General features: G+C 36.5%; 1 protein-coding gene and 1 long non-coding RNA gene across 2 annotated transcripts in view; both read left to right on the plus strand.

Moving 5' to 3' along the window:
- The window catches only part of plcl1 (phospholipase C like 1), a 79,977-nt gene extending 69,867 nt beyond the window's left edge, over positions 1-10,110 (plus strand). Inside the window, exons 5-8 of the mRNA XM_055214905.2 lie at positions 27-230; positions 2,562-2,637; positions 3,076-3,185; positions 7,193-10,110. Of these exons, the coding sequence (XP_055070880.2) occupies positions 27-230; positions 2,562-2,637; positions 3,076-3,185; positions 7,193-7,360 (558 nt within the window). The 3' untranslated portion in view covers positions 7,361-10,110. The remainder of the gene's footprint in view (positions 1-26; positions 231-2,561; positions 2,638-3,075; positions 3,186-7,192) is intronic.
- Positions 10,111-11,809: 1,699 nt separating this feature from the next.
- Positions 11,810-18,652, plus strand: part of LOC129451928 (uncharacterized) — a 104,923-nt gene continuing 98,080 nt past the window's right edge. Inside the window, exons 1-2 of the long non-coding RNA XR_008646924.2 lie at positions 11,810-12,029; positions 15,836-15,920. This is a non-coding gene — a long non-coding RNA (uncharacterized lncRNA). The remainder of the gene's footprint in view (positions 12,030-15,835; positions 15,921-18,652) is intronic.

Here is an 18,652-nt window from a genome sequence, read left to right on the forward strand (position 1 = left end):
TTTCTTCATGGTTCCTCTTTCTCTAGAGTGCCACGGTGGCTTTTAAAGAACTGTGTGGGCTCCCCCCGGTGGCCACTTTGAAGCAGTGTATCCAGAGCTTAGCCACCAGGCTGCAGAGTCCAGACGGGCCCCCGGGGGCCACGCTTACTCTGAAGGACGGTTACCCATACCTGGAACCTGTGGGGAACTTGACAGACACCACGCGTAAACTGTTCAACGGTTATGACACGGTAAGAAATGCACATGTGGTCATACCTGTACAATGAAGCAAGTTTTTTTTTTTTGATGAATTGTGTGGTTTTGTGTAATAACAGACAGCAAATAGGAGGATGATGTTTCAGGTGTCAAATTTTTCATACATTAATAATGTGTTAATAAACCATTTTAGAAATGTTAGGGTGGAGAGTTTGCGGACACATGGGGGTCTCCTGTTCTTACGGGTACTTTTGTCTTTTTATAATGGTTTTGATAATGATCTAATGATACGATGTTTAACTCTAAGCCTAACCCCGAAACCTTTATGCATATTTACCTTTTTGTTATATTTATAGACATTTTAATTTGTGCTTAAATGTTATAATTGTTCAGTGTTTCTTCATTTTTTTCTTCTGTTTTTAACAAACAAAGACATTTTGAAACATTACATTGATTAAGCAGATCATAAAAACATCACAAAAATATATTATATATTATTTAGCTATACTTTGCATCCTCTACCATAGTTATTGGTACTGATAAATGGTTTTTTAGTGTACTGCGTGCGTGCGTGTGTGCGTGTCAGTATGACTAGGCACAAAATGAGTATACTGCTATGTGGCTTTAGTCACCATCTTCCTTCTTTTCTACATGCATACATGCATGCATGCATGCATGCATGCATGGGTGATTCTCACGAAAACTTGGTTTTAAAAATGTCAAGCATGAAAATGTAAAAATTGCTTAAATTTACTTTTTTTCCCACCAGACATTGAAAAACAAAGTCTGGAGTAAATGGGAACATTAATTTAAAAACTTTTACTTATCATTTAACACTTTTTGTAACATAATTTAAAAAATTAGTCCTAAAAATCTCTTTACAGCAACAGTCAGAAAACATCAACACTGACATATTTTCAAAATGACATGACAAACCTGAAAGAACATAATTTGGAGATTCTGCACATGCATTTAAAATCAAAGTATTATGCTTCTATTAATTAAATTAACATTTAATAAGCATCTGTTGCGGTAATGATAATCAAAATGTCGTGTAAGCATTCTGACAAGACAATATTTCAAATTAACTGTAAAAAAATGATCTTACCTGGTAGCCATCTTGAAGTAACTGGTCCATGTGCTTGGTCACTCAAAATCAAACTTTATTAAAATTCTGTATGTGTGCTTAAACTGTTCTCAAAAAGTGTTGCGGAGGATGAGAACATCAGGCATGGACACATCATTTTCCTAATTTTTCTTCATTATTATTATACATCAATATATTTAGTAAATATTTTTTCTGTCATCTAAAGTAGTCTAGCAAAACATCCATTTATTTTTTTCTTAATATTTTTGTGTTAATTTCATTAAATTACAACATAACGCATGTTCAAACACAGCCGGACACATTGCGGTAATGAGAATTTCAGCAGAAAATGAGATAAAATTTACAATTATAAATTCTTATGTTGAAATCACACATTGTGCAAGGTAGAACACAGTATTGTGTTAATTCTGATGCTTTTTAATGTTACTATATTACACATTTTAAAGCTAAAATCATTAGTGCCGTGGTGTTTCAATGGTTTCGTGAGAATCACCCGCATACATACATGCATGCATGCATGCATGCGTACATACATGCATGCATGCGTACGTACATGCATACATTGTTTCTGCTCCCTCTCTGTTGTTTGTTTGCGATGGGAAGAGTCAAGACAGTGTTCACTGGCAGGTTGTTTCATAAATATCTTCACTGTGGGAAAGGGCAACAAAGGTCTTCCCAGAAAATGTTATTGCTTAAGATTCCACTTTCATAGTTCAAGAGCTAAAATTGAGTTCGCAGTGCTTTTAAGTAATAATGTGTTCTAAGATTATGCTCCGCAAAATTCCGTTGGTAAAACTAAAACACAAATCAGGCAATGTTTGACGCACAGTAAATGTATAGAATTATAAAATAAGTATAGATAGATAGTATAGCCTAAATTAACTGGCCAAAGCCACACAAGACCACACCAATATGTGCTTGTTGAGCATTTAGAGTAAATACCATTGGCAGTAGTAGAGATTTGTTTCGCCCGAGGAGGCTTTTTGCAAGATGTTGGAAAATGTTCGGATTTGCTCATTCAGACACACAAGCATCAGTAAAGTCTGATTGCTAGGGTGAAGAGTTTTTTTTTTTTAGGAGAAAAACAGGAGACGACTCAATATCAAAGTCTCAATCTGCTATTCATTGCCGTCTACAAAAACAACTGGATCTCATTTGTGTTTTTCCTTCCTTTGGGTTTGGATGCTATTAGTCATTTTACGTACATTGTGTGTGAATAAGCAGATCATAATCCTGTTCATGTCTGTGGCCTCCTCAGATGATCTCTGCCAATAAGCAGCTGATTGAAAATGCAGACGGAGTGCAGGAGAGAATCGCACAAGTGCAAAAGGAAGGTGAGTGGAGTCATCTTTGTCTTTCCTTTTAAATGTTATTTTAGTTTGGACCCAGATGAAATCTTCAGAAACAAATTCATAAATTGAAAGAATTTACATTCAATCCACAACCTACACCGGATGTTTTTACAAATTGTAGTTGTGCATTAATGGTGAGTGCTGGATAGTAGCACACATCACCATTTCAGTCAAAATACTGTTTTTATGTCCTTATGAGGCTATATTAATAAAATTAGGGAGAGAGAACACAGACAGCACAGCAGATTTGGAATGCAGAAGCATTTTATGCAGGCTTTGTCATAATTCATCACCACAAGATACACATCTATTATTTGCCAGCTACCGAATTATGTTTACACCATAAATGGCATTCTGAAAGGTCTGTTACTGAAAAAAAAAGTGAAAACAGAAAAATATGCATTGTTTATTCCCTCTCAGGCATGGTGTTTCATGAAGAGCTGCCCAGGTTAGGGGAGAAGGAAAATCTAAAAGGCCGTAAACAGAGTAAAGCTCTGGAAAGCTTCACCTGGAACATCACTGTACTGAAGGTAAATAGCGTGAGCTTCTCTCCTATTTTTTTATTTTCCACCAAACAGTTTTGATTGTTTGGGTCATGACATCTTTCTGTTTTAATGGTTGAGACGTGCTGTTTGACCTTATACAGTACATGAACCAGTTCCATGCAGTGAACTTCTGAAATCATATATGCAGGGGCGGCTGGTCTATTATGGGCGCTTGGGCGCCGCCCTTCCTACAAAGTTTAAAAAAAGCTTTAAGTTTGACAAAAACATGACTTTCTTCTGTACAGGTGTACGTGTTTTACACACTAGAAGGAGGGGGTCTTTTGTCTGCCAGCTTCATAGTGTGCCGCATATCATCATAAATGTGTAGTTTTATGCTTGGGTGTCGAGAAAGGGGCACTCTCGCTATCTAACCAATGGAGCTCTGATATGCTATTAAAACGTCACTAAATATGATTAATTCAACCAATCAGTGAAACGCAGTAATAATTAAGAGTAAAGTAGAGTATAAGCAGAGGCAAAGCACCCATCGGAGAATAACATGGAGTTTTACTGTACTTGGTGTGGTCATGTGGCAGAGATTCGGTGGGTGGAGCCAGTCTTTCTTGACGGTGGTACATGAGAAAGAGACCGTGTAATCTCTTCTTCAAACTCTGTTTAAAACAAACAAATACATAAAATAAAATATTTTAAATTGTATGCTCATCTTGTAAGTACATGATTAGAAATAAACATGTGAACGAAAAAAATTATTATCATTAAAACATGAAATGACGGAAAATAATTGATGGCAGAATTTTTACAAGTGAAAACGTCTTACGCAACCTCTGGTGTGTGTGTGTGTGTGTGTGTGTGTGCGTGCGTGTGAATGATGACCTTGATTAGTTCGTTACTGATAATAAACCCTTATTATGCACAAATTACATTTATTTCATGCTTCAACAGTAACTTTTTCAGCATTTTAGCTAAGCAGTTATGATATTCATCACCTGATAAATGGCTATTTACTGTTCTGCATTAATACAATAAAAGTTTGATTTTAAGTTTGTTTGCGCCCCCCAAAATTTTTAAGCACCAGCCCCCCATATGGGATTTTAATGTTTTGGTTTAATTTGATGTAGGGCTGTAAAATTATTAATCACGATTAATGGTTTGGAGAATAAACGTTTTTGTTTACTTTATATATGTGTGTATAATAATTATGGATATATAAATACACACACATGCATGTATAATTTTAAGAAAAAAAAAATTATATATTAACTCATTCCCCGCCAGCCTTTTTTTGAAAATTGATTTTCACAAAAGTTTAAAAGAATGCCTTCCAGGAAAATTTTCTTTTAAAAATATATAAACATACAAATAAATCAAATGAAAGAACAGATCCTCTGCATTCAAACAAACAAACAAAATGGGAAAAAAATTCATCCTATCTATATTTTTTTCTCTGCTTATAAACTCTTAAATATGGGTATTTTTCTTAAAAAATAAAAAATTTTTAGCAAAAAGCTGAAATAATTGCATTTTTGTGAATTATTTTTTTTTGTTAGAGATCAGATTCAGAACAATTTTCAAAACATATACAGAGTTTAAAATTAGTAAATAATTAAATATTTACAAATTAAATAGTAATTTTTAAAAAAATTGGGTAAACAGATTAACATAACTCATCAGGAACTATTTTTTTTTCATATATTTTCTCTTAACTGATGAGATAACTCGTCAATGAGATAACTCGTCAATGGCGAGGAAAGAGTTGAATATTTATAATTGTTTAATATATAAATCATATTTAAATATAAAAATGTGTATATATATATATATATATATATATATATATATATATATATATATATATATATATATATATATATATATATATATATATATATATATATATATATATATATATATATATATATATATATATATATATATACAGGACCAGTTTGGACACCCAGAACTCAGAAAAAAGTTACAAAAGTTGTCACTGGGACGATACCTTTGATATATGTATCGTTTTGATAAAGATATGAACCTTCTGAGGTACAAGTATGTTTTAAAAGTTTACTTTTTGAAACTGTACCACCCCAGTGACAACATTTGTACCTTCTTGTACCTATTTCAGCCCAGGATCCACAGTTCCTGTCAATTTTTAGGTTTTGCTTCTGAAACGGCATTTTTAATGTCACTCCACATGTTTTCAATGGGGTAGAGATCAGGGGATTGAGCTGACCACTCCAAAACCTCAATCCTTTTGTCTGGAAGCAAGATTTTGCCCACTTGCTTGTGTGTGTTGTGGTTGTTGTCTTGTTAAAACACCCATTTCAGGAGCATTTCCTCTTCTGCAATTGGCAAAATAATCTCTTTAATTATTCTGATGATACTTGTTCCCTTGTATACGATAAATAAGCCCAACACGGTAGTATGAAAAACATCCCAATACTATGATTTTTGCATCACCATTAACTGTCTTTGCAGTGTACTGTGCCGTGAATTCAGTACCCGGGGGTTGCCTGAGGTTCTGTCGATAACCACTAGACCCAAAAAGAACAATTTTACTCTCATCAGGCCACAAAACATTACACCATTTTTCTCTGGACCAGTTGATGTGTTAGGGGGGCTCCCTTCAAACAATTTAGTTTCAGTCAAACGTCTTCTGACTGTCACAGTACTTACAGATTATTTAGATCATCTTTGATCTTTCTAAACTTGATGAAAGCCTGAATATTTGGCATCCTGACCATTCACCGATCTGTTTTAACAGTAGTTGCTTGTTTTCTTCCATGTGCTTTGGGTTTTTGTTGTCATATTAAAACATTTTGAGATCATTTTAGCTGATTGTCCTAAACTTTTCTGCATTTCTTTACGTTTTCCCTTCTCAAATCAACTTTTTAATCAAATTACATTGTTCCTCTGAGCAATGTTTGGAATGGTGCATTTTACTTAGAAATTTACCAGAAGATATATTATATAACAATGGGGCAAAACATTTGCTTTCCTTCTTTCTTAAAGGGGACATATCATGAAAATCTAACTTTTTCCATGTTTAAAGGTGCAGTGTGTCATTTTTAGAAGGACCTCTTGACAGAAATGCAAAATAATATACAAAACTATATTACCAGGGGTGTGTAAAGACCTTTCATAATGAACCGTTATGTTTTATTACCTTAGAACGAGACCTTTTTATCTACATACACAGAGGGTCCCCTTACATGGATGTCGCCATTTTGTGCCGCCATTTTTTTACAGAAGCCCTAAATGGAAAATTTTTTTTTACTAAGTTGTCTCCGACGATGACATGTTTGTCCGGTGCCGGCTACCATAGCTTCTCTGTGTGTTTTAAAAGCGAGGGGTGAGCAGTGGACCAAGCCGTTCGTTGCAATTCGCAACCTCACCACTAGATGCTGCTAAAATGTACACACTGCACCTTTAGGTGTTATAATTGGGTCCACGGTGCTTCTATCAACCTAGAAAATGTAAAAAAAGATCAGCCCAGTAACTTAGTTTTAGTAACCCATTCTCTGCAAGCATGAAAAAAAGTAATTGAAATTTGGTTCCCCCTGTGATGTCAGAAGGGGATAATACCGGCCCTCAATCTGCACTATTCAAACATAACCCTGCCATTTAGTGCAGAGATCAGCTCATTTGGATTTAAAAGGACACACCCCAAAACGGCACATTTTTTTCACACACCTACAAAGTGGAAATTTTACCATGTTATAATAAATTATCTATATAATATTTTGAGCTAGAACTTCACAAACATACGCTGGGGACTGTATAAACTTAACCACATGGAAACTTAACCACATGGAAAGTGCTTGTCAGTTTGACCCATTAAGGCTAGTTGGCAAATCAAAAGTTATAATATAATTGGGCATAATCCCATGGACAGGGTAATCATAACCAAGACTGTGATTAAGAAATATTTGGCCTTGCTCACTTTGAATTAAAGTCACCACAGATGAACTATGAAAGAAACAATAAAAACATACCAATCTCCGTTCATATAATTCATATCTCTTTTTCAGGGCCAGTGTGATCTCCTGCGCAGTGCCAAGACAGATGCTTTGGACACTTTGAGGCAGCTGGCATTGGCCTGCGAGGCATGTGGCCTGACAGTGACCTCGGATGGACAGTACACCTCTCATGGCCTGTCCAACAGACGCGGCAGTAACCATGGCAATGGCCGCATCTGAGCCTGAAACACGCAGATGGAGTATTTATTAATAAATGAATGTCTAAATGAATGGATGGTTTGTTGGACCAACAGCTGTTTAAGTGTCTCAGATGGTCAGATACTGGTAAAGTACATCTTAAATGACAAGCACAGCAATGGCCAGTAGATGCGTTGTGAGGACAAAAAAGGAATGTTCTTATCAAAACGAACTATGAATGAAGGACGCAAGAAAGACTGAAGCAAATTCCTCCACGATTAAAAAATTGACTGACGTCAATTCGGAATAACACAGATTTTTACCAGAATGAACAACATTCCTGCAACCCTAAGACTGGACTTTGGTAGGAAACTCATTGTTAGTTGCAGGCTATACAGAGAAAATGAAAATTGTTTGAATTCCACATAATTGTAAACAAATTAATTATTCGAAAACTTACACACATACCTGTATGCCCCCCCAACCAGATCACAAAAGTGTGAGGTTGTTTACTCAGGTTGGCATGAACACATCTCAAACTTCACTTTCATGGTTCCACTAAGAGCACCATGTAATTCTGCCTCGCCTTCAAGGCTTTAATTCCCTTTATGCCATCATTCAGAATGATTGACAACCCGTTGAGCCATCATACCCGGCGTGTTTGAGACGCCTCCAGTGCCTCTCCATCGGAGGGAACCGTATTCTTCCATCTTCACTTACCTTTAGGGAAATGTCATGGATCGTCTTCAACTCATTAAAAATGCAGAAGGAACACAAGAAGGCTTTGTTAAAACACCGCTCAGCCCTCCCTGACAGTTAACTGAGCCCGTTTCTCGTGTCCTGAATGGGATAACCAGCTCTGATTACACCACCTATCCTTGTAATCCGTACAGAAGACTTTCCTGTATATCCGATCAAGCACACATGCCTGGGATCGTTGAACAAATGTTAACCATTTTGAATTACTGTTTAGGTCAAGAGATCAGGTTCATTTCCAACATAGATTCCTGGGCTTTCACAAAGGATTTAAATCTTTTACATGGGAATCCAAACGTTTCAAAACGTAAAATGCTACATAACATGGAAAGTAAAAATTACTGCCTGTATTTTGATCACAAACTAACAACTTTAAGCACTGAGAGGACTAAAATGGATCAAGAACAAATTAATGTATTTGCATTGTGTAACACTTGACAGTGTTGTGATTGACCCAGAAGATGGCAGTATTGTGTCTACTGCTGTTAAAAACACTTACATAGACTAGTTTTATCATTGTTGATGTTTGCACCATTCCACATGGTTACAGAAATTAGATATGTGAGATTGGAAATACTATATATATATATATTTGTTAAATGATAGATATAGAAGTGTGCATAGAGTGGCACATTGTGTATGTGAACATTTACTGTACGTGTGCAAGGTTGTTAATGTAAATGCATGGGCGACATTTCAAGGGTACATGTTCTGAATGTGACCAATCTTTCCATCGCCCAAAGTGTTCGGGGGATTGTTTTTAAATGAAAACTTAATGTTAGTTGTCAAACTCTTTTGCTGAGTGAGTTAAACTTTTATTTTTGATGTAAAGACCAAATTGTCTTTTCTATATATATAAATAACAAATATGTGTGAAAATCAATAATGAATGAAAAAGACAGGGCATTTAATATTTCACAACCCCTCCATTCACATTTTACTCTGCGTTCTGTACTCCTCTTTTGTGGTTATATACTTATTTGACTTATTTGATTTTACTGTAGCTAGGAATGCTAGGCTATGTGACCATTGAATTATCGTAGATGTGTAAGCAAGCCTCCAAAGCAAGGTTTAGGGGGCTCTGAATGCGACAGTCTTGCAAGGGGTTGTCATTAAACTGCCTGCCATGTCACTCTCTCTGTGTGTGTGTGTGTACAGTATGTGGATGTACATGTCTGAACAGAATGTGTACTAACTCCATAAGTGTTCCTTAAATAACGATACATTTGCCGAAGACGGAAAACTCACAAAGGCCATTTGGTGGTTAAGGGAACTTTAGATGGCATAGCTTTAAACTGCATACTAAAGTAGAGTATAGTTGTCCTCTTTGAGATAATACAATCTGTGTGCAAGTGTGCGTGTCATGTAACCTTGTTACTTCAGCCCTCGGACCTGCACCCAGAGCATCTATGTACCTGTAAGGGGGCCAAAATTTAAATATAAATACACATTCCCAGTATTAGTGTGACATTGCAATCGAGGTTCTTGAGTTGTGGCTTATAGAGGTGATGCATTTCAATTTAAGCAGGTATACTATTTCATGTCTGCAATAAGGGTCAATGACAAGCAAAATGAGTCCCATTGAGCTGCACTTTAAATTAATCAGAGCAATCTATCGAACCAGTCCATTGATTCCTGCAGTATTAGGTTTAGTGGTCAACATCTTAGACGGTGCAATATTACTCTGTTTTTTGACATTAAACATAATGACTAGACTAATGAGGAGCATTAATCCAGCTGTCTTGGTTTGCTGTTTTCTGCATTTTTCTGTGTGTGGTTATCGTCCCCATGTTGTGTCTGCCTTTCCTCTAACTTTTAAAATACATTGTTTTGTTGCATTCTTGTTAGCAATTGTTGTCCTTGTATAAACAGAGTATTTATTAAAGGTGACAAGCGTGCGTTAAACAGAGCAAGCTTTAAAGAAACATTGCTTTTATTTTGAAATGTTGGTTTGTATTTTATAACATTATCAGGTTGATGTAAAACAGATGTGCCCTTGGACTAAATAAAGCTATCTTTTAATGGCGCTTATGTTACTTATAACTGTTGTGTCTTATCTGTACAGCTCTGAAGCAATTTAAGTTGGATCTAAATGTTTAAAAGATGCTTATCGTCACCATCATGTAACATTATTTTGTGAGGGACGTTATCAGAAATGAACAATATTACCGGTATGAAGACTATGGACACAACTAAGAAATAGCCAGCCGATCGCAACGTTTTCTTAATTCAGATTATTCCTTTGTAAAATGATCCATCATTTTATTATAGTTAAAGTGAAGTAACCATGTTATTTTGTCAGACTCGTTTGTATTACAAAAGTAATTAACCAGATATATCATGGTTAAAAAATGGTTCCTGTAGTGAGACCTGTGGTTTTCTTCAAATAAACTTTTTAGTGGTCTGTTAGAAAGTTCAGAAGTGATTAATTTTATGGTAACTTAAGTCATTAAGTTTGTGATAAAATACAAACATGGCTTTATAACAAACAACAACAAAAAAAATCGAAACAATATATTTTAACTATGTAGCTTAGGAAATAATTTTAATAAATAGGTCTATTGTTAAATTGCATTAAAGGATTAGTCCATTTTCTTAAAAAAATAATCCAGATAATTTACTCACCACCATGTCATCCAAAATGTTGATGTCTGTCTTTGTTCAGACGAGACGAAATTATGTTTTTTGAGGAAATCATTCCAGGATTTTTCTCATTTTAATGGACTTTAACGGACCCCAATACTTATTAGTTTTAATGCAATTTAAAATTGCAGTTTCAAAGGACACTAAACGATTTCAAGTGAGGCATAAGGTCTTATCTAGCAAACGATTATCATTTTTGGCAAGAAAAATAAAAAATATGCATTTTTAAACCACAACTTCTCGTCTTCCTACGATCCTGTGACCCGCCAGCGCAACCTCACGTAATACGTCATCACGTCAAGAGGTCGCCCTGGCTCGTCACGCAGAGGAAGATAAGAAGTTGTGGTTTAAAAGTGCATATTTTTTATTTTTCTTGCCAAAAATGACAATCGTTTCGCTAGATAAGACCCTTATGCCTCGTTTGGGATTGTTTAGAGTAATTTAAAGCTGCGTTGAAACTGCTATTTTAAACTGCATTAAACTGTTGAGTGTTGGGGTCCATTAAAGTCCATTAAAGTGAGAAAAATCCTGGAATGTTTTTCTCAAAAAACATAATTTCTTCTCGACTGAACAAAGAAAGATATCAACATTTTGGATGACATGGTGGTGAGTAAATTATCTGGATTTTTTAAAGAAAATTGACTAATCCTTTAACATGCATACACATTCATTATTCTGCAATATAGCCTCTAATTAATTGTGAAGCATAATTAATTGTGAAGCATCAAATCTTTTGACTATATCCAGTGTAGTCTACATATTTTCTGACCACCACTACCTAATCAAATTTCTTATACAAGCAGTCTGTTAACCATAGAAAAACCAACTAGATCCTGTTATTAGCAAAATGACCTCATGGTGGAGACAGTGACATGGAATTGGGAAGCAAGAGCAGAAACATGAATATCTAAATCACAACATTGAAAAGACCAAAACACCTGTGAGCTAAACAAAACCAGACTAACTTGTTAATACATTTAATAAAAATAAACAAAATCTCTTTATCATTGCAAGTGACACTGACGCTATAACGCAAAGTATCCTGAATATATGACACTGGTGAAAAGTACGTCAGTATTGGTTGTTATAGAGACGCGTCCCACCGGAGCAGATTTAAGAAGATGAACAATGTGCTAAGAGGACAGATGAGATGACAAGCTGACAGCGTCTAATGTTAGTAAACATCTGCCAGCTGCTGTCTTGTGTTATGAGCATGCGCAGATCTGCCATCTGATGGTGCCCGAGGCCACGAGTAACCGCTGCAGGGACACTTTCTAAATCACGAAACTCCTAAGTACGGTTACGGTTAGAGGTAAGTTCAAAACATATTTGCCTCAAACATCGACATATGCCCCCTTAGGCGTGGCACCAAACTTTAATCGGTGTGTGCAGCTGTTAAAAAGCCATTTAAGAGAATTGTTTCAAAACACATTATAAAGATTAGAAATGTAACGTTATTGCTGAAACACGTTACAAAGACTGCGTTAATGAATGAGTTACAAATTAAACAGTTTCCCCACATTTCTGTGGTTATAATAAACACAATAACGAGCATCCATTAAGGTTGTAGCGATATTTGAAAGTTTAGAGAGAGATGGCTTTCCCGCGGGTGGGCGTGGTTTCTGTACACGTCCCAACGTTTTAGAGCAGATAATCAATTGCTGCCTGTTTTTCAAAGATTTAGATTTACTTGACGTTTTTTAAACATTCATATTCGTCTGGGTGGAAAATATCGCTTTTCTGTGGTGTGACAAACGGAGAACAAATTTAACATCAGACTATACACGGACTTTAAGGTGGGACATTAGCATTTTGTTTACCTGGTAGCCTTGATTCAGGCCGTTCCTCAATCCGAAGACTGCAGCCTTCGGAGGTCGCATTTATGCAGGCTACATACGTCATCAGGATTTTTTTTAAAGTTACCTGAGCATTATGCTGCGTTCCAGGCAGGTTTTTAAACCCGTGACTTACGACTCTATGCGTTCCAGGCAGCCTGTAACTCGTGTTTTTACAACCTTCTACTACCAATGGTGAAAGTGCACTGGAACGGCAGTCAAACCCGTGACTTCCCACTCGTGAACTCGTACTAGATCGATGTACTCCCAGTTCAGAGTCGTGACTCGTGGTTTTGAAGTCGTGAGTTACGGGTTACAGGTTGCCTGGAACGCAGCATTACATTCACGAGTTATAAGGATATTACAACACTTTACGATTAAAGGGGACATTTCACAAAACTTTTTAAAGATGTAAAATAAATCGTTGGTGTCCCCAGAGTACATATGTGACGTTTTAGAGCTAAAATACCACACATATATTTTATTATAGCATGTTAAAATTGCCACTTTGTAGGTGTAAGCAAAAATATGCCGTTTTGGGTGTGTCCTTTAAAATGCAAATGAGCTGATCTCTGCACTAAATGGCAATCCTGTGGTTGGATAGTGCAGATTAATGGGTGGTATTATCCCCTTTTGACATCACAAGGGGAGACAAATTTTCAATTACCTCTTTTTTTCACATGCTTGCAGAGAATGATTTACCAAAAGTTACTGTGATCTTTTTCACATTTTCTATGTTAATAGAAGCACTGGGGACCCAATTATAGCACTTAAACATGAAAAAGTCAGGTTTTCATGATATGTCCCCTTTAACTAAGAATAATAGTCAACTTTATAATTGTTAATATTCTGATAAAACAAATGCGACCTTTGGAGGCCGCAGCCTTTGGATTGAGAAATGGCCTGAATGTAATGAGAAACGCAGAATAATGTCATCACTCATCAATCCTGCCTTATTTGTGAAAGAGAGAGACAGTAAGTTTTAAGCATATATATTTTAAATTCGAATTTTATCAATGTTTTTGACTCACACTACTTTATTGATATTCTTAGGGCTAAAATATTTATTAACACCAAAAACCTTTTCGATTTCTTTTAAGTCAGAAAGAGCTACTGGATATGCAGGTGTTGTGTCTTAAGTAGCACAGATATCCTAGACCTCGAATAAAAGTTAAGTACACTTTATGTCTCTGGGATGATTTTTACTTAACAGCGGTGAGAGCAATCAAATCCTTGACACAGCCAGTGTTAAAACAGCTAACCATTAGCAGCTGGAGCTCTTCGTGGTATCGTCAAGATTCTCACAGCAAGTCACATCAATGGGACGTTTTTTTTTTTGCCAAAGGCGCTCACCAACGATGCCGTTCTGCTTCCCAACGCTAATAGGTCCCTGTTAATTTTAGCCTGGCGTGCGCCTCAGAGGAGAGCCACTTTGAGTTTAATTACAGTCTTCCCGAGGCAGCAATTTCACTATGATTTTGGCGGAGAAGAGGAAAAAAGAGCGAGAAATGATCACCTCTTAAAAGTGTCTAAATTGCATCTTATTTCCCCCCCTCTTTTTAACCACAACAAAAGGGACAGGCACAATAGCGCGGCATGTTTCCTCCCAATCCAGCGCGCTGTGACCAATTACCAACACCATTATCTGAGCTGTATTAAAGATGGCGCAGGAGGACTGATGAGGCGTGATTGAAAAGTTTGTCATACAAACAAAGTTTCTTTCCACCATGTTGTTGTGTTTCTTCTCTGAGCTACGACACGTATTAACTGTCTTGCTTTCCTCAATGTGGAACTGTCTTTTCATAAGAAAAATGTGTTACAAGAATACTCTATTAAATCCATTGCCTTTAAAATGGAATTGACCGCACTTGGTGGTATATAGAGTATTGCATGATTGGACTTTCAGAATTCAGGTCATTATCTGGTTTTGCATTGCTTCTATTAATCTAGAAAATGTTATCAAGAACAACCCAGTAACTTAGTTTTGGTAAACCATTCTTTGCAATCATGTGAAAAATAGGTTATTGAAATCTGGCTCCCCTTGTGATGTCAGAAGGGGATAACACCACCCCTTAATCTGCACTGTCCAACCATGACACTGCCATTTAGTGCAAAGATCAGCTCATTTGCATTTTAAAGGACGCACCCAAAACGAGAGTTTTTTGCTAACACCTACAAAGTGGCAATTTTAACATGCTATAATAAATTATCAATAAGGTATTTTGAGCTAGAACTTCACATACGTACTCTGGGGACACCAAAGATTTATTTATCTTAAAAACGTCTTTATGTGAAATGTGCCCTTTAAAGCAATATGCAAAGATCGTATCAGAAAAGAAAGTTGGGATAGATCAGCCCATTTAAACCAGGCCAGATCTGGGTGGCATGTGGTGCACAATGATATTCACAATTCTCTTTATATGGAGATCTATTGCAGTTTTATAGGCTGGCACATATGCGATACGTCCCTTTCCAATGGCGTTTTCTACTTGAGCTGATAAAAAACAATACAAATAAATATTTTTTTATAAATAGAAATGTATTGTTTAGTTTAATTTTGTGCGTTAACAATATAAAAATGGCCTTTCAGATAAATGCTCCAGCAGGCAATACTTTTTGTCAGAGTTGTAAAAAGTCCTGGCCAGTTTGTTATTCCCAGCATCCATCCAAGCACGTTGTATTACTTAAAGCAAAGTTGCAAACTGACTGAGCTCAAGCTTTGACCTCTATATCACATCCGATGAAGCTCAGAAGGTATATTTCTTTTCTAAGCTTTTAAATGAGAGAAATGATTTCATGCCAATCTGAAATCATTGCCTATTGTTTAAGCGCGAGTTGAGTAGTAAGTTGTATGGAGAGGGTATAGCGTAATTATCTCTCGGTATCATATGTGTGAAAGTGAGCCCCCCTCTGCTGGACGAGGGGGCTGAGCTCCACCCCCTACTGATGAGAGGATACCTGTGTAATCAGAAAGCACACCGAGAGCCATTGTATCATAATCACTCTCATTCACACACATCAGAATCCTCCTATAAGATTCATTATCCTCCTGTCAAAGTCATTTACGTTTTCTACTTTTTGGTCACTCACTTCCCACGTTTCAGTTATTTCTCCTCTCTTCTCCTCTCCTCTCTCTGTGTACCATCTTTACTTTCTCTTCTGCATCTCAGCATCACTTGCTGTGATAAAGAGGATGCCTGTGTGATTAGCACACAATGTCTTTATGCCATTTATCTTTCATCATTACGCTGACTCTTTCTTCCCCGTTCTCTATCTCTTGTAGTGCAGGAGTTGTTAATGGCCCGCGTTGCTTCAATTGGTTTCTAAATGCTTATGAGCGAGGGTCCAACTGTGCGCTTAATGAACAGGTAAGACTGTGTAATTACAGCAATCTCAGCCCCCTCCCAAACACACACACATACATACACATATGCCAGTCTGGACCACACAAAGCCAAACAGGACTAAGGAAACCAGGCCCTGCAGGAGTCTGCAGAGGCGGAAAGAAAGGGCAGGAATATAGAGATTCGCTGTGAAGGAAAACAAAGGAGACTGAACAGAAAGATTTAAATGTAGTAACTGGCTATTATCGGTCATTTAGATAAACGCTTGAGATGCTGGAGCGCATAAATGCGGGAGATGCATTTAGTACACAAGTAAGTGTTCATAGTAGAGATAAAACATGGATCTCTCATAAACACGTTTGAATAGTTCAGAGCCTGAGCGTTTCAGGTGTAATTTTTGAGATTAGACAAAGTTTTATATGTTCTGGGCAAATGCTTTGTATCAAACTTTTACACTTTCCTTATTTAGTGCAACTAAGTGCAACTTTTTGTAAGGGTTGAACACACAACACTCTCTATTATAACTGTGTAAAATTATCGTATATAATGTTAGCTAAAGCAGTGGTTTTCCAACTGGGGGCCGCGAGATGGTTTCAGGGGGGCCCAAGTTTTATGACATTTTATAAAATACATTAATTTATCATGAATTCTGTGTAATTAAACCTAAAAAATAATAACCCAAGTAACCAACAGCACTACTAGGTATAATTTAATATATTTTGTTTAATTAAAATATTACATTTTAAAACAGTTTTTGTCATAAATTTTCTTTCAGGGGGCCGCCAAAAAACTGTACACAAGGGGGGCCGCACGCTGAAAAAGTTTGGGAACCACTGAGCTACAGGACAGCGGTGCTCCCTGCTCGTTTTCTCCCCTCATCTTTAGGAAACCAAAACAGTGTTCAACAACGTCTAGAGGTCAGTTTACTCACTATAACCAGACAGATAAACAGACACAGACCGGAAGTTAACCTTGGGCCAGGCCTGTAACCGCGACAACGCGCCTGTGTCCGATGTCATAATAATGTAGAAATTGTGAATTGAAAATCAACTTTTGTGGCTGTTTTTTTAAGTAATTGAAAAAAACATCTTATTTTGTATTTTACAACATTAAAGCAACACTATGTAGTTTGTTTTTACCTTTAAATAATGTCTATAAAATGAATTCAGTGATAGAACAAATTTAAACTGGACAAATTTTACTGTTGCTGCAACCTGAGCAGCCTCCTAGCTGCTACAAGCACACTCTGAAAGTGGACGTGGAGGGTAGAGCACACAGCCCCGCCCCTCCCCCTGCCTGCAGAAGAGTGTCTGATACCAGGCACTGTTGCGCTTTTCAACCACATGGGGGAGCTGTAAGTCATTTTTACATGGAAACTACATAGTGTTGCTTTAAAGGGATAGTTCACCCAAAAATGAAAATACTGTCATTAATGACTCACCTTCATGTCGTTCCAAACTCGTAAGACCTCCGTTCATCTTCAGAATACAGTTTAATATGTTTTATATTTAGTCAGAGAGCTTTTTGACTCTTCATTGAAAATCTATGAACGGTATACTGTCCATGTCCAGAAAGGTAATAAAACATCATCAAAGATGTCCATGTGACATCAGTGGGTCAGTTAGAATATGTTGAAGCATCGAAAATAAATTTTGGTCCAAAAATAACAAAAAATACGACTTTATTCAGCATTGTCTTCTCTTCCCCGTCGATTGTGAAGCGCATGCGGGAGACTAAAGTCACGTGACTGCAGTGATGCGGATGACGTACGACGCGGCCAACGCGTTATCTGGTGCGCCCCAGCTGTTTTTTGGGGGATTTTTTTGTGCGCCCAGGCTTCGTTTACATTCTGAGGGAGATGCACGCTGTAATTTTGGAAAAAAAAAACTTCGCAAACATGTCTAAGGATAACAGGAAGCCAATGCTGAATAAACTAAAGTAATATGATATAATATAAAGAAATTTTTGTTATTTTTGGACCAAAATGTATTTTCGATGCTTTCTCACATTCTAACTGACCCACTGATGTCACATGGACTACTTTGATGATGTTTTTATTCATTTCTGGACATGGACAGTATACCGTGCATAGATTTCAATGAAGGGTCAACAAGCTCTCGGACTAAATATAAAAAGTTTGAAATTACATTAATTTCATTTTTGGTTGAACTATCCCTTTAAGGCCCGGTTTTGCTGACAAAGCTTAAGTTTAGTCCCAGACTAAAGTTCATGTTTGAGCTGTCTTAACTGAAAACAACTTGCACTGACATATCTTAAAATATACCAGTGCCATTGTTTTGTCTCAATATAGCCAGCAGTAATGTTTATTTTTAAGTCAAATTTATAAAAGCTACTTAAATGTTATAATTTAACTAAAACCTAATCCTGGCTTAATCTAAAATTTAGATTTTACACACCACAATACTTTTGAAAGACATAAAACGTGTGTTTAAAGATTTCTGGAACACTGCTTTTCTAAACAGCATTGCTTTCTAGTCTCATCCCACTGGGTGCCGCAAGGATGACGTATTTTTGTAGGCCAACTTGTAAGTTAGAGGGACACTGGTTCCCTCGCAAAAAAGCCTATTTTTTTTTTGGATATTGCAAAAAGTAAGCTCTATATTTAACACTTACATGTTTTGTCCAACAAGTTAATTTTTACAGATGAATACAAATTTTATACATTATGAAGTGTAAATTTGATTACTACAAATATAAAAAGGCGAATTTTGACATCAAAATTCATGTTCACTAACT

This window comes from Misgurnus anguillicaudatus, chromosome 17 (assembly GCF_027580225.2).
Source record: "Misgurnus anguillicaudatus chromosome 17, ASM2758022v2, whole genome shotgun sequence".
NCBI lineage: Eukaryota > Metazoa > Chordata > Actinopteri > Cypriniformes > Cobitidae > Misgurnus > Misgurnus anguillicaudatus.